Source organism: Mustela nivalis (genome assembly GCF_964662115.1).
Source record: "Mustela nivalis genome assembly, chromosome: X".
NCBI lineage: Eukaryota > Metazoa > Chordata > Mammalia > Carnivora > Mustelidae > Mustela > Mustela nivalis.
In genome coordinates this window covers 100,066,033-100,080,135 of record NC_139040.1, presented here as the reverse complement: position 1 = coordinate 100,080,135, position 14,103 = coordinate 100,066,033, and the positions used below count along the sequence as shown (strand labels likewise).

The 14,103-nt window shown below is 39.4% G+C and overlaps 1 protein-coding gene across 2 annotated transcripts in view; it reads right to left on the bottom strand.

The window, feature by feature from the left end:
• The window catches only part of LOC309856554 (ferritin light chain-like), a 74,733-nt gene that overhangs the window by 58,328 nt on the left and 2,302 nt on the right, over window positions 1–14,103 (bottom strand). For both annotated transcript variants that reach the window (XM_082717911.1, XM_082717910.1), the window contains one exon: window positions 10,086–10,168. In XM_082717911.1, coding sequence (XP_082574037.1) covers window positions 10,086–10,143 — 58 coding nt within the window. In that variant the 5' untranslated portion in view covers window positions 10,144–10,168. Of the gene's footprint in view, window positions 1–10,085; window positions 10,169–14,103 lie in introns of those variants that run through there.

Genomic DNA, 14,103 nt, shown 5'->3' with positions numbered 1-14,103 from the left:
AAAAGAAGAGAAATCATAAAGATCAGAGCAGAAATCAATGAAATAGAAACCAAAAAAACAATAGAAAAAATCAACGAAAGTAGGAGCTGGTTCTTTGAAAGAGTTAATAAAATTGATAAACCCCTGGCCCGACTTATCAAAAAGAAAAGAGAAAGGACCCAAATAAATAAAATCATGAATGAAAGAGGAGAGATCACAACTAACACCAAAGAAATACAAACTATTATAAGAACATACTATGAGCAACTCTACACCAACAAATTTGACAATCTGGAAGAAATGGATGCATTCCTAGAAACATATAAACTACGACAACTGAACCAGGAAGAAATAGAAAGCCTGAACAGACCCATAACCAGTAAGGAGATTGAAACAGTCATTAAAAATCTCCAAACAAACAAAAGCCCAGGGCCAGATGGCTTCCCGGGGGAATTCTACCAAACATTTAAAGAAGAACTAATTCCTATTCTCCTGAAACTGTTCCAAAAAATAGAAATGGAAGGAAAACTTCCAAACTCATTTTATGAGGCCAGCATCACCTTGATCCCAAAACCAGACAAGGATCCCACCAAAAAAGAGAGCTATAGACCGATATCCTTGATGAACACAGATGCGAAAATACTCAACAAAATACTAGCCAATAGGATTCAACAGTACATTAAAAAGATTATTCACCACGACCAAGTGGGATTTATTCCAGGGCTGCAAGGTTGGTTCAACATCCGCAAATCAGTCAATGTGATACAACACATCAATAAAAGAAAGAACAAGAACCATATGATACTTTCAATAGATGCTGAAAAAGCATTTGACAAAGTACAGCATCCCTTCCTGATCAAAACTCTTCAAAGTGTAGGGATAGAGGGCACATACCTCAATATCATCAAAGCCATCTATGAAAAACCCACCGCAAATATCATTCTCAATGGAGAAAAACTGAAAGCTTTTCCACTAAGGTCAGGAACACGGCAGGGATGTCCATTATCACCACTGCTATTCAACATAGTACTAGAGGTCCTAGCCTCAGCAATCAGACAACAAAAGGAAATTAAAGGCATCCAAATCGGCAAAGAAGAAGTCAAATTATCACTCTTCGCAGATGATATGATACTATATGTGGAAAACCCAAAAGACTCCACTCCAAAACTGCTAGAACTTATACAGGAATTCAGTAAAGTGTCAGGATACAAAATCAATGCACAGAAATCAGTTGCATTTCTCTACACCAACAGCAAGACAGAAGAAAGAGATATTAAGGAGTCAATCCCATTTACAATTGCATCCAAAACCATAAGATACCTAGGAATAAACCTAACCAAAGAGACACAGAATCTATACTCAGAAAACTATAAAGTACTCATGAAAGAAATTGAGGAAGACACAAAGAAATGGAAAAATGTTCCATGCTCCTGGATTGGAAGAATAAATATTGTGAAAATGTCTATGCTACCTAAAGCAATCTACACATTTAATGCAATTCCTATCAAAGTACCATCCATCTTTTTCAAAGAAATGGAACAAATAATGCTAAAATTTATATGGAACCAGAAAAGACCTCGAATAGCCAAAGGGATATTGAAAAAGAAAGCCAACGTTGGTGGCATCACAATTCCGGACTTCAAGCTCTATTACAAAGCTGTCATCATCAAGACAGCATGGTACTGGCACAAAAACAGACACATAGATCAATGGAACAGAATAGAGAGCCCAGAAATAGACCCTCAAATCTATGGTCAACTCATCTTCGACAAAGCAGGAAAGAATGTCCAATGGAAAAAAGACAGCCTCTTCAATAAATGGTGCTGGGAAAATTGGACAGCCACATGCAGAAAAATGAAATTGGACCATTTCCTTACACCACACACAAAAATAGACTCAAAATGGATGAAGGACCTCAATGTGCGAAAGGAATCCATCAAAATCCTTGAGGAGAACACAGGCAGCAACCTCTTCGACCTCTGCCGCAGCAACATCTTCCTAGGAACAACGCAAAAGGCAAGGGAAGCAAGGGCAAAAATGAACTATTGGGATTTCATCAAGATCAAAAGCTTTTGCACAGCAAAGGAAACAGTTAACAAAATCAAAAGACAACTGACAGAATGGGAGAAGATATTTGCAAACGACATATCAGATAAAGGACTAGTGTCCAGAATCTATAAAGAACTTAGCAAACTCAACACCCAAAGAACAAATAATCCAATCAAGAAATGGGCAGAGGACATGAACAGACATTTCTGCAAAGAAGACATCCAGATGGCCAACAGACACATGAAAAAGTGCTCCATATCACTCGGCATCAGGGAAATACAAATCAAAACCACAATGAGATATCACCTCACACCAGTCAGAATGGCTAAAATCAACAAGTCAGGAAATGACAGATGCTGGCGAGGATGTGGAGAAAGGGGAACCCTCCTACACTGTTGGTGGGAATGCAAGCTGGTGCAGCCACTCTGGAAAACAGCATGGAGGTTCCTCAGAATGTTGAAAATAGAACTGCCCTATGACCCAGCAATTGCACTATTGGGTATTTACCCTAAAGATACAAATGTAGTGATCCAAAGGGGCACATGCACCCGAATGTTTATAGCAGCAATGTCCACAATAGCCAAACTATGGAAAGAACCTAGATGTCCATCCACAGATGAATGGATCAAGAAGATGTGGTATATATACACAATGGAATACTATGCAGCCATCAAAAGAAATGAAATCTTGCCATTTGCGACAACATGGATGGAACTAGAGCGTATCATGCTTAGCGAAATAAGTCAAGCAGAGAAAGACAACTATCATATGATCTCCCTGATATGAGGAAGTGGTGATGCAACATGGAGGCTTAAGTGGGTAGGAGAAGAATAAATGAAACAAGATGGGATTGGGAGGGAGACAAACCATAAGTGACTCTTAATCTCACAAAACAAACTGAGGGTTGCTGGGGGGAGGGGGTTTGGGAGAAGGGGGTGGGATTATGGACATTGCGGAGGGTATGTGCTTTGGTGAGTGCTGTGAAGTGTGTAAACCTGGTGATTCACAGACCTGTACCCCTGGGGATAAAAATATATGTTTATAAAAAAAAAAAAAAAAAAAAAAAAAAAGAAAGGACCAATACCCAACTTTTGTAGCAACATGGACGGGACTGGAAGAGATTATTATGCTGAGTGAAATAAGTCAAGCAGAGAGAGTCAATTATCATATGGTTTCACTTATTTGTGGAGCATAACAAATAGCATGGAGGACATGGGGAGTTAGAGAGGAGAAGGGAGTTGGGGGAAATTGGAAGGGGAGGTGAACCATGAGAGACTATGGACTCTGAAAAACAATCTGAGGGTTTTGAAGGGGTGGGGGGTGGGAGGTTGGGGTACTAGGTGGTGGGTATTATAAAGGGCACGAATTGCATGGAGCACTGGGTGTGGTGAAAAATAATGAATACTGTTATGCTGAAAATAAAAAATAAATTAAAAATAAATAAATAAATAAATAAATAGGCAAAAAAAAAATAAATAAAAGAAGATTTGCATTATACCTAAAAAAAAAAAAAAAAAAAAAAAAAAAAAAAGAAGCACAGGGAAAATTCTTTAAGAGAAAGGCACAAAGACACTGAAGAATGGGCAGAACCAGCAAAAGAGACCTGAGGGGATGTGGGCAGAGCATCAGTCAAGTCTGCTATCACTCTAAAACAAATGTTTCATGAGACAACACTTATCCTTATTACAAGTAATGTACTTTGATAATCTCTATTTTATTATATTCTTATGTGCTTTATTAAATGACAGAAGTAAGCCCTTAAACTGATTTCAAAATCCACTAAGAGGCTGTGAATTGCCATTGAAAAACAGTGAACTTAATCATCTTTGAGGTCTCTTTTAGATCTAAACTTTCATAAATAGAAGGCACCGCAATGTTCTCACAATGACGATGAACATTTATTGAGCACCCACCACGCCACAACTATTTAAGACACTTCCCATACACTGCTTCATATAAGACAGCAAGAGAGGTACTATTAATACCCCCATTTTACAGATGTGAAGACTGGTAAATCACAGAGGCCAAAGGGAAACCCAGGCAGCCTGAGTTCACAAGTTTGGGCTCCTACACCAGACTGCTTGGGTTCAAGTCCTGATGCCAACAGTTGATTAGTAAATGTTTCTAATAATGATCATGAAATAAGTCAGTTATAAGAAGTCAGCAGATTACTGATGGGAATGATTCTAACAAAAAATGTTCAGAGCCATGGTTATGCATGTCAACTGAATTCAGAGGTTAACTCCTTGATAACCAGCTCAGTGTTCTGCTCTGCTTTGGCCATGATGGCCCAAGTCTTCACCTTAAACATTGCCATTTGTACATTTAAATAAGATAGGGCTCTGGCCTGGGCTATACAACATCAGCACACTTGACTATCTAAAGTACAGATCTGGGCGCCTGGGTGGCTCAGTCATTAAGCCTCTGCCTTTAACTCAGATCATGATCCCAGGATCCTGGGATCAAGCCCCCCATTGGGCTCCCTGCTCAGCAGAAAGCCTGCTTCTCCCTCTCCTCTGCTGCTCTCCCTGCTTGTGTTCTCTTTCTGTCTCACTCTGTCAAATAAATAAATCTTTAATAAAATAAAAAATAAAGTATATTTCACGATAACTAGATAGAAGGAATTCCAAAGGACTCATTTTTATGTATTGGTTTATTAAGGTGCAATCAAAGATAATTCTCTAATAAATGTACCTACATTAAAGTAGATTAATCACCACTGTGTAGAAAATAGTCCTACAGGAGTCAATGAACACTAATCTTTGGATTCAAAAATAGCATCCAATAAACATTATGATATAAATGAATAAAAATGGTAAACAACTGCACAGAACCTGGATACCTGCGACGATCATCTTTTTGGCTGCATTCTTCTGAGCCAAGTGTCCATCAGTTATATCTTTTATGTTATAGGAACACAGTATTTATCACAGTTATTGGGGTCAGTGTAGGAGCATGCAATCCTTTTAATAAAAGATTATCAGTAACCAAAGATTCGTATATCTGCTGAGTAAATTATCTAGAGCTGGACACCTCTAGGGGATACATGTCAAGAGGATGTTTCAGGAGCTGCTATGTGGTGAGGTGACAGAATATTTAGGAAGAGGACAGAAGGAAAAAAATGGTTTATGTCCCACTTCAGAAGCTGCTGTAGGATTATGGATTATGGGGCAACAGGAGTAATGCAACCTATCTTGGAATACTGCTCTCAGAGGTAAGACACTGGTTTCTTGTGACCTATTTAAAAAAAATTCATTTACAATATATTGCTAAAGAGGTAGTTACAGAAGGTATCATGGCTTCCCCAAGCCAAATATCTATGTAGATGTCCTGAAAAATTAACAATGTGAATTTTTTTTCTAATTACAAAAGAAATACATGCTTTCATAGAACATTTAGTAAATGCAGAAAATTTTTTAAAAATCACAAAATGTAGGGGTGCCTGGGTGGCTCAGTAGGTTGAAGACTCTGCCTTTGGCTCAGGTCATGACCCCAGAGTCCTTGGATCGAGCCCCACATCGGGCTCTCTGTTCACCAGGGAGCCTGCTTCCCCCTTCTCTCTGCCTGCCTCTCTGCCTACTTGTGATCTCTGTCTATCAAATAAATAAATAAAATCTTTTAAAAAATCACAAAATGTAAAGATATCAGTTCATGAGGTAAAAATTATCACTGTGTGTGTGTGTGTGTGTGTCTCCAATTTGGCATCATACTATACATTTTTTGATAATTTCTTCTTTTTTCACTGAAAACATACTGTGATAATTTCCCTGTATCCACGTAGTCTACTACAACATTAATTTGATGGCTGAATAGAATTCTATTCTATAGACATGTAGCGTTTGTAACAGTATTCAGTCAAGCAAACAGAAATTACTCTATACATTCAATGCAGAAACAACTTATTGCTAATGATTTGCCACAAAGTTACAAAAAGTGTTGACAAAAGGGAAAAGGTGCTATTGCTGTGTAACCATTGCAAATATACAGGTGTAAAACCAGTTATTTAAGAAAAAGTTCTGTGCTCACCCATTTAGGTTGGTCTCCTCTATGCAGTTCTCTGGTCTCACTTGGGGTCCCTAACACATTTGTGGTTGGTTGTGGATTGGCTTTGCTGATCTTGGCTGGGCTCTCTTACAGATTTGAGACCTCAGCTGGGACAGGAGGTCTGGCTAAACTGATACACATGGTTTCTAGCATGGGCTTATTCCATTAGCAGTCATGAGGCTCAAGAGAGTGATCAGAAGGATGTGCTCCCCGGAGGCCCAGGCTTGGGACCATCATAATGCTATTTCCTTGGCATTCTATTGTTCAAAGTAAGGAACAAGGCCAGCCCAGATTCAAAGAGTGGAGAAAAAGATTTCACTTTTTATGGGAAGAGCTTCAAAATCGCATGACAAAAGGGCATGGAAATAGGAAGAGAAAGAATTCTGTCCAGTTTTATAAACAAACGATCACAGTATGTCTTACCTAGGAACCAGAAACCTGCTACCACACTTCAGTTGGAGGCCACAAGCTCAAACCTGATGCTTCCTGAGTGAGGAATTAACTGCTACCACTTTTGGAGGTTCTGCTACCACTGAATAGAAACCCAGAAGTCCATAACCTTACTAGTGCCATTAAAAGACCACATGAAACATTCCCCAGGATGGATCACATGTGAGGCCACAGAACAAGTCTCAATAAATTTAGGAAGACTGAAATCACATCACACATTTTTTTCCAACCACAATATGAAACTAGAAATCAATTACAAGGGAAAAAAATGCTGGAAGAAACACAAACACATGGAGGCCAACAACATGATGCTAAGCAACCAATGGGTCAATGAAAAAATCAAAGAGGAAATTAATAAACACATGGAAACAAATGAAAATGAGAACACAATAGTCAAAAATCTTTGGCATGCAGTGAAAGCTGTTCTAAGAGGGAAATTTATAGCAAAAAAATTTATAAACAATACAGGCTTAACTCAAGAAACAAGAAAAATTTCAAACAATGTAACCTTACACTAAAAGGAGCTAGAAAAAGGAGAATAAAGCCCAAATTTAACAGAAGGAAGACAGGAATAAAGACCAGAAAATGAAATAGAGACTTTAAAAATAAAAATGATCAATGAAACAAAGAGCTAGTTCTCTGAATAAACAAAACTGATAAACCTTAACGCTGATTTGTCAAGCAAAAAGAGAGGACCCAAATAAAATCAGAAATGAAAGAGAACTAATGACCGATACCATACCACAAAAATACAAAGGATTATAAGAAACTACTATGAAAAATCAATATGCCAATAAATTGGACAAACTAGAAAGAAGGGATAAATTCCTAGAACCATACAGTCTTTGAAAACTGAATCAGAAAGAAATAGAAAATCTGAAGAGATCAATGTCTAATAGCAAAATTGAATCAGTAATCTAAAACTCCCAATAGAATTCTGAGGCAGAAGGATTCACAGGTGAATTCTATAAAACATTTAAAAAAGAGACACTACCTATTTTCCTCAAACTACTCCACAAAATAGAAGAGGAAAGAAGCTTCCAAATACATTCTACAAGGCCAGCATTATCTTGATACCAAAACCAAAGACAATACAAAAAAAGAAAACTACAGGACAATATTCCTGATGAACACAGATACAAATATCCTCAACAAAATATTAGTACACTGTATTCAACAATACATTAAAAGGATCATTTACTACAATCAAGTGGAATTTATTCCAGGGATGCAAGGATGGTTGGATATCTGCAAATCAATCAATGTGAATACCACATTAACTAAATGAAGAATAAAAATTATATGATCATCTTAATAGATGCAGAGAATACATTTGATAAAATTCAACATCCATTCATGATAAAAACCCTCAACAACATGGGTTTACAAGGAATATACCTCAGCTTTCTGAAGGCCATATATGAGACACCCACAGGTAGCATCATGTACAATGATGAAAAAACTGGGAGCTTTTCCTCTAATATCAGGAACAAAACAAGGATGTCCACGCTCACCACTTATAGTACTAGAGTTCCTAGTCACAGCATTCAGGTGAGAAAAAATAAATAAAAGGCATCCAAATTGGTAAGAAAGAAATAAAATTATCACTATTTGCAGATGACAAAGAAAACCCTAAAGACTCCACCAAAAAACCATTAGAATAATTCAGTAAGGATTCAGTATACAAAATTAATATACAGAAATCTGTTGCATTTCTATACACTAATAATGAAGCAGCAGAAAGAGAAATTAAGAAAATAATTCCATTTACAATTTTACCAAAAAGAATAAAATAACCATGAATAAGCTTAACCAAGGTAGTGAAAGGCCTGTGCTCTAAAAACTGTAAAACACTGATGAAAGAAATTGAGGTTGTACAAACAAATGGAAAACCAAATCATACTCATGGATTGGAAGAATTAATATTGTTAAATTGTCCATACTACCCAAAGCAATCTACAGATTCAATGCAACCCCTATTAAAATACATATAGCATTTTTCCACGGAAATAGAATAACCCCCAAATTTGTATAGAACCACACACACACACACACACACACACACACACACAAAAGCCCAAACCTAAATAGCCAAGCCAATCTTGAGGAAGAAGAACAAATCTGAAGGTATCACCATTCTAGATTTTAAAATATATTACAAAGTTATAGTAAAACAATATTGTACTGGCACAAAAATAGACACATAGATCCATAGAACAACATAAAGATCCCAAAGGAAACCCACATCTCTATGTTATACTCATCTACAATGAAGGAGACAAAAATATACAATGGGAAAAAGACATTCTTCTCAATAATTGTGCTGGGAAAACTGGACAGCGACATGAAGATCAATGAAACTGGATCAATTCCTTACACCAGACACGCACAAAAAACCCATTATATCTTGAAGGACCTTTGTTTTAATACAGTTAAATGTATCTAATATTAAAAGTGGTCCATATACACTATGGAGTATTATGCCTCCATCAGAAAGGACGAATACCCAACTTTTGTAGCAACATGGACGGGACTGGAAGAGATTATGCTGAGTGAAATAAGTCAAGCAGAGAGAGTCAATTATCATATGGTTTCACTTATTTGTGGAGCATAACAAATAGCATGGAGGACAAGGGGGGTTAGAGAGGAGAAGGGAGTTGGGGGAAATTGGAAGGGGAGGTGAACCATGAGAGACTATGGACTCTGAAAAACAATCCGAGGGTTTTGAAGGGGCGGGGGGTGGGAGGTCGGGGTACCAGGTGGGGGGTATTATAGAGGGCACGGATTGCGTGGAGCACTGGGTGTGATGCAAAAATAATGAAAACTGTTATGCTGAAAATAAATAAAAAATAAATAAATAAAAATGCACTAAACCCCTAAATGTGAGATCTAAAATCATAAAACTCATAAAAGAAAACATAGATAGTAATGTCTTTAACATTGGCTTTAGTAACATTTTTCTAGATATATCACCTCAGGCAAGGGAAACAAAAAGAAAAATAGACTACTAGAACTACAGCAGAATAAAATGTTTTGTACATGAAGGAAACCACCAACAAAATGAAAAGGCAACCTACTAAATGGGAGAAGATATCTGCAAATGATAAATCTGGTAAGTGTTTAATATCCAAAATACATAAAGAACTTCTACAACTCAACACCAAAAACCCCCAAACAATCCAGTTAAAAAAATTAGCAGAAGACCTAAATAGACATTTTTACAAAAAAGACATGCAGATGGTCAACAGACATGTGAAAAAATGCCCAACATCACTCATCATCAGGGAAATGCAAATCAAAACTACAATGAGCTATCATCTCACACCAGTCTAAATGGCTAATATCAAAAAGACAAGATATAACAAGTTTGAACAAGGATATGGAGAAAAAAGAATGCTTGTGCACTCTTGGTAGGAAAGCAAATTAGTACAGTCCTGTGGAGTTGTCCTCAGAACAAACCTAACCCTCTGATGCTTATGAAGGCTCCTTAAACCAAATTTGCAAACTTCAGTTCTCTCCCCTCTTTGGCTGCGTGCTTTCCCGGGTGGCTTTTGCAAACATACCTTTAGCGGGTGCGGAGTCAGTCTTGCAGATGTTTCTGATACCCAGGGTAAAAGTCATCTTTGTGTTTAGGTAGGGAGGGACCCTGGAAACGCACAGAGAAATTGAGATGAATGCACGTACACTCAAATTTCATCTTGGTAAGTTTTTGAAGAGTTCAAGATCCTTCCTCCTCCATTAAGTCCTACAAACTTTAGTGTTTTAATCTTTTGGGAGGACTTCCTTTATAAACAGTCTCTTTTTTTTGGTTATAAATGTTATATATGCTCATTTCAAAATTCTAAGAAAGAGAGTAAATACAAAAAAAATAAAAGAGGAAACAAAATCATTTATAACCCCACCACCCTGAGCTACTGGTGTGAAAATGTTATACATATTTTTAAAATGTTATCTCTATGCCCAATACGGGGCTTGAGCTCACAAGCTGAGATCAAGGGTCACGTGCTCTACCTACCTACTGAGCCAGCTAGGTGCCCCAATTTTATATACATTTTCTTCTCATTTCTTTTCTATATGTTCTTACATAGTTGAGGTTATATTGTATATTTTCCTATGACTTTTTTCTTATTAGAACAAAAATTTCCCAGGGTGCCTGGTTGGCTCAGTTGGTTAAGCATCTTCTTTCAGCTCAGGTCATGATCCCAGGGTCCTGCAGTAGAGCCCCCCAACTAGCTCCCCACTCAGCAGGGAATCTGCTTCTCCCTCTCCCCCTGCCCCTTACCCTGCTCGTGCTCATGCACACTCTCTCTCTCTCACAAATAAATAAAATCTTTAAAAAAAGATAAAAATTTCCTTTTGTGAGCAAGAAGTTCTTCCTACACATGCTTTGTAATAACTATAAGCCAGTCCCTTGCTTGGATGTACCATATTTTGGGATTATGCATTTTCAAAGCTGCCCTCCAAGTTTACTCAAACTAAAAGTCATATTCATTTCCTCCTTTTCCTTCCTTACCCAAATCCACGCAGTCCTGAGGGCTGATCTATTTTTTTTAGGCAGGGGAGGGGCAGAGAGAGAAGGAGAGAATCTTAGGCAGGCTCCACACGCAGCTCGGAGTCTGACATAGGGCCCAATCTCAGGACCCTGAGATCATGACTTGAGCTGAAATTAAGAGTTGGATACTTCACCGACTGAGACACCCGGGTCCATTTTGTCTATTGTATTTAAAAACCATTTATTTTATCTGACCCTGGGGTTTTTGATCCAGCTAGGGCATCTGGAAGCTTTTAAAAAAATACTGATTCCTATGGCCTCACCACAGACTGAGTCAACCAGGATCTCTGGGGGAAGGAGTCCAGGCATCTGTGAGCGTACGAGCTCTCTAGTGGATTTTTATGTAGCTGGAGTTGAGATGCACCACTCCTCCAGCCTCACTGCCACTTCCGAGGTCCGGCCCTCATCAATGCCCAGGCAGGTGATTGCAGTTACCTCCTAACTCCAAAATTACCTCCCAGGAAACACAAGTCAGATCATGTCACCCCTACTGAAAAACCCTTCACTGTTCTCTACGGCCAAACAAGAGAGTGTTACCTGGCCTGAGCAAAGAGGGCCATCACAGCCCCACATTTCTGCATCCTTTCCCACTCTAGGGCCTCTGGTGCACCTCACCACTCTTCTGAGGAAGCATTCTGCTTTTGTTCAGGCTGCACCCTAGCCTATAACAATGCCCTTCTCCGTTCTCCAAACTACACCATTACCTTATTCGTACTTCATGGTCCATTTCAAATATCCCACCCTTCTTCAATCAGTCAATAATTATCTACTGAGTGACTAGTATGTACCATCCATTGGGTCAACATTTTCTGATTTGCTATTGCATCTAGGTGGGGGATAGAACAGTGAATACAGTAGACAAAAACACCTATCATGTGGAGCCTGGTGGGAGAGGTAGACAGCAAAACAAAAACATGAATAAGAAAATGGTAGGTAAGAGCAACGTAGGGAATTAGAGCATGTAGTGACTATATTGGCTGTTTTGGACTAGATGGCTATTTTCGTCTGAAATGGTCTTTCTGAGGTGGTGATGACTATATTGAGATCCGAATGGCAGGAAGGAAGGGAGCAAGCATTCTAATGATAGGACCAGCCAGCATGAAGGCTTTCAGGTGGAACAAAGTCTGATTGAAGAAAAGAGAGAAGGCCAGAGCAGCTGAAGCACAGGGGTGAAGGGAGCATAGTGGGAGAGGACACAGGAGCCAGCTCCTGGATGCTTGCTAAGTCAGGGCAGAGGGTTGAAATTTGATTCTTCGTGCAATGATGGGAAGCCACGAGAGGGTTTTAGGCAAGAGAGAGCCATGCCATGGTTTGTGTTTGAACAAGATCACTCTGGTGGCTGTGTGAACAACAGATTGAGGGTTGATGGTAGCAGGGACCAGCTAGGTGCTTTGGTGGCACTCCAGTTCTCCTTGAAGTACTGAACTTAAGGCAAATAAAAATCAAAAGCTCCCCTTATTTTAGGCAAAATACCAAAATTCATATTATTCTCTAATAGGACCTGGATGGGCCGACCTCCCTCTAGCCTCCTGTATACCATCTTTGCCCCGGCTATCGAGCCTTGCTGACTTTGTCAACTCCCCCAATGCAGCATTCCTTCAGGCCTCAGAGCCTCTGGATTTGCTGTGGTTATTTGTATGATAAAATACAAAGTTTCCGGGGCACCTGGGTGGCTCAGTGGGTTAAAGCCTCTGCTTTCGGCTCAGGTCATGATCCCAGAGTCCTGGGATCAAGCTCCACATCAGGCTCTCTGCTCAGCAGGAAGTCTGCTTCCTCCTCTCTCTCTGCCTACTTGTGATCTCTGTCAAATAAATAAATAAAATCTTCTAAAAAAATATGAAGTTTCCTATTTCAACCATTTTCAAGTGTACGATTTAGTGGCATTAAGTACATTCACAATGTTGTACAACCATCACCACTGTCCAGCTCCAGAAACTTTTCACCACCTTGAGGGAAATCCCTGGGAATTCTCAAGCAGTCATTTCTCATTACCCCTCTCTGCTACCCTAGGAAACCACTAATCTGCTTCCAGTCTCTATGGACTTGCCTGTTCTGGATGGTTCATACAAAGGTAGTAATACAGTATGTGGGCTGTGTGTCTGTCTTCTTTCCCTTAGTATGTGTTCAAGATTCACCCATGTTGTAGCATGTGTTGGCACTATATTCCTTTTTATGACTGGGTAATATTCCATTGTACGGAGGGACCACGTTTCATCAGCTGGTAGATACTGAGGTTGTTTCCACCATTCAGCTTCTGTGACTAGTGCTGCTGTGGACATTCATGTACAAGCTTTTGTTTGTATACGGGTTTGCAATTCATTTGGGTATCTACCTGGCTGTGGGATTGCTGGGTGATATGGTCGCTGTGGTTATATTTTGAGCAACCGGACATCAGTGATTCTTAGGCATATTATTAGTCGCCTGTGGCCGCTCTAACAAAGTACCACAAAATGGCTGGCTTGCATGACAGAAATTTATTCTCTTACAGTTCAGAGGCCAGAAGTCTGAAATCAAAGCGTCAGCAGGGCCATCGTGCCTCTGAGACTGGGGAGAATTGTTTCTTGCCTCTTCCTGTCCTTGGTGTTCCTCAGCTTGCTTGCAGCTGTGTCATTCCAATTGGCCACATGCCCTTCCCCTGTCTCTGTGTCTTCCCATGGATCCTGTCTCTTCTTCTTTTAAGGACATCAGTCATACTGGATTAAGGGCCCAACCTCCTCCAGTATGGCCTCATCTCAGCTTAAATAATTGCATCTGCGACAACCCTATTTCCAAGTGGGATCACATTCTGAGGTACTGAAGGTAGGATTTCAACAGATCTTTTGAGGGGACATAATTCAATCCATGACAAACTGACAGACATCACTGCATCTGAATCCCATAAGGATCTTGTTAACATGGGCTTGGAGAGGAGCCCGAGGTTCTGCATTTTCAACAAGCTCTCCCAGTAGATGCCAGGTTCAAGGACTTGTTCTGGTTTGGCACAGACTTGGTTTGGCTTTAGCAATGAAAATCCAGAGTGCAAGGAAACC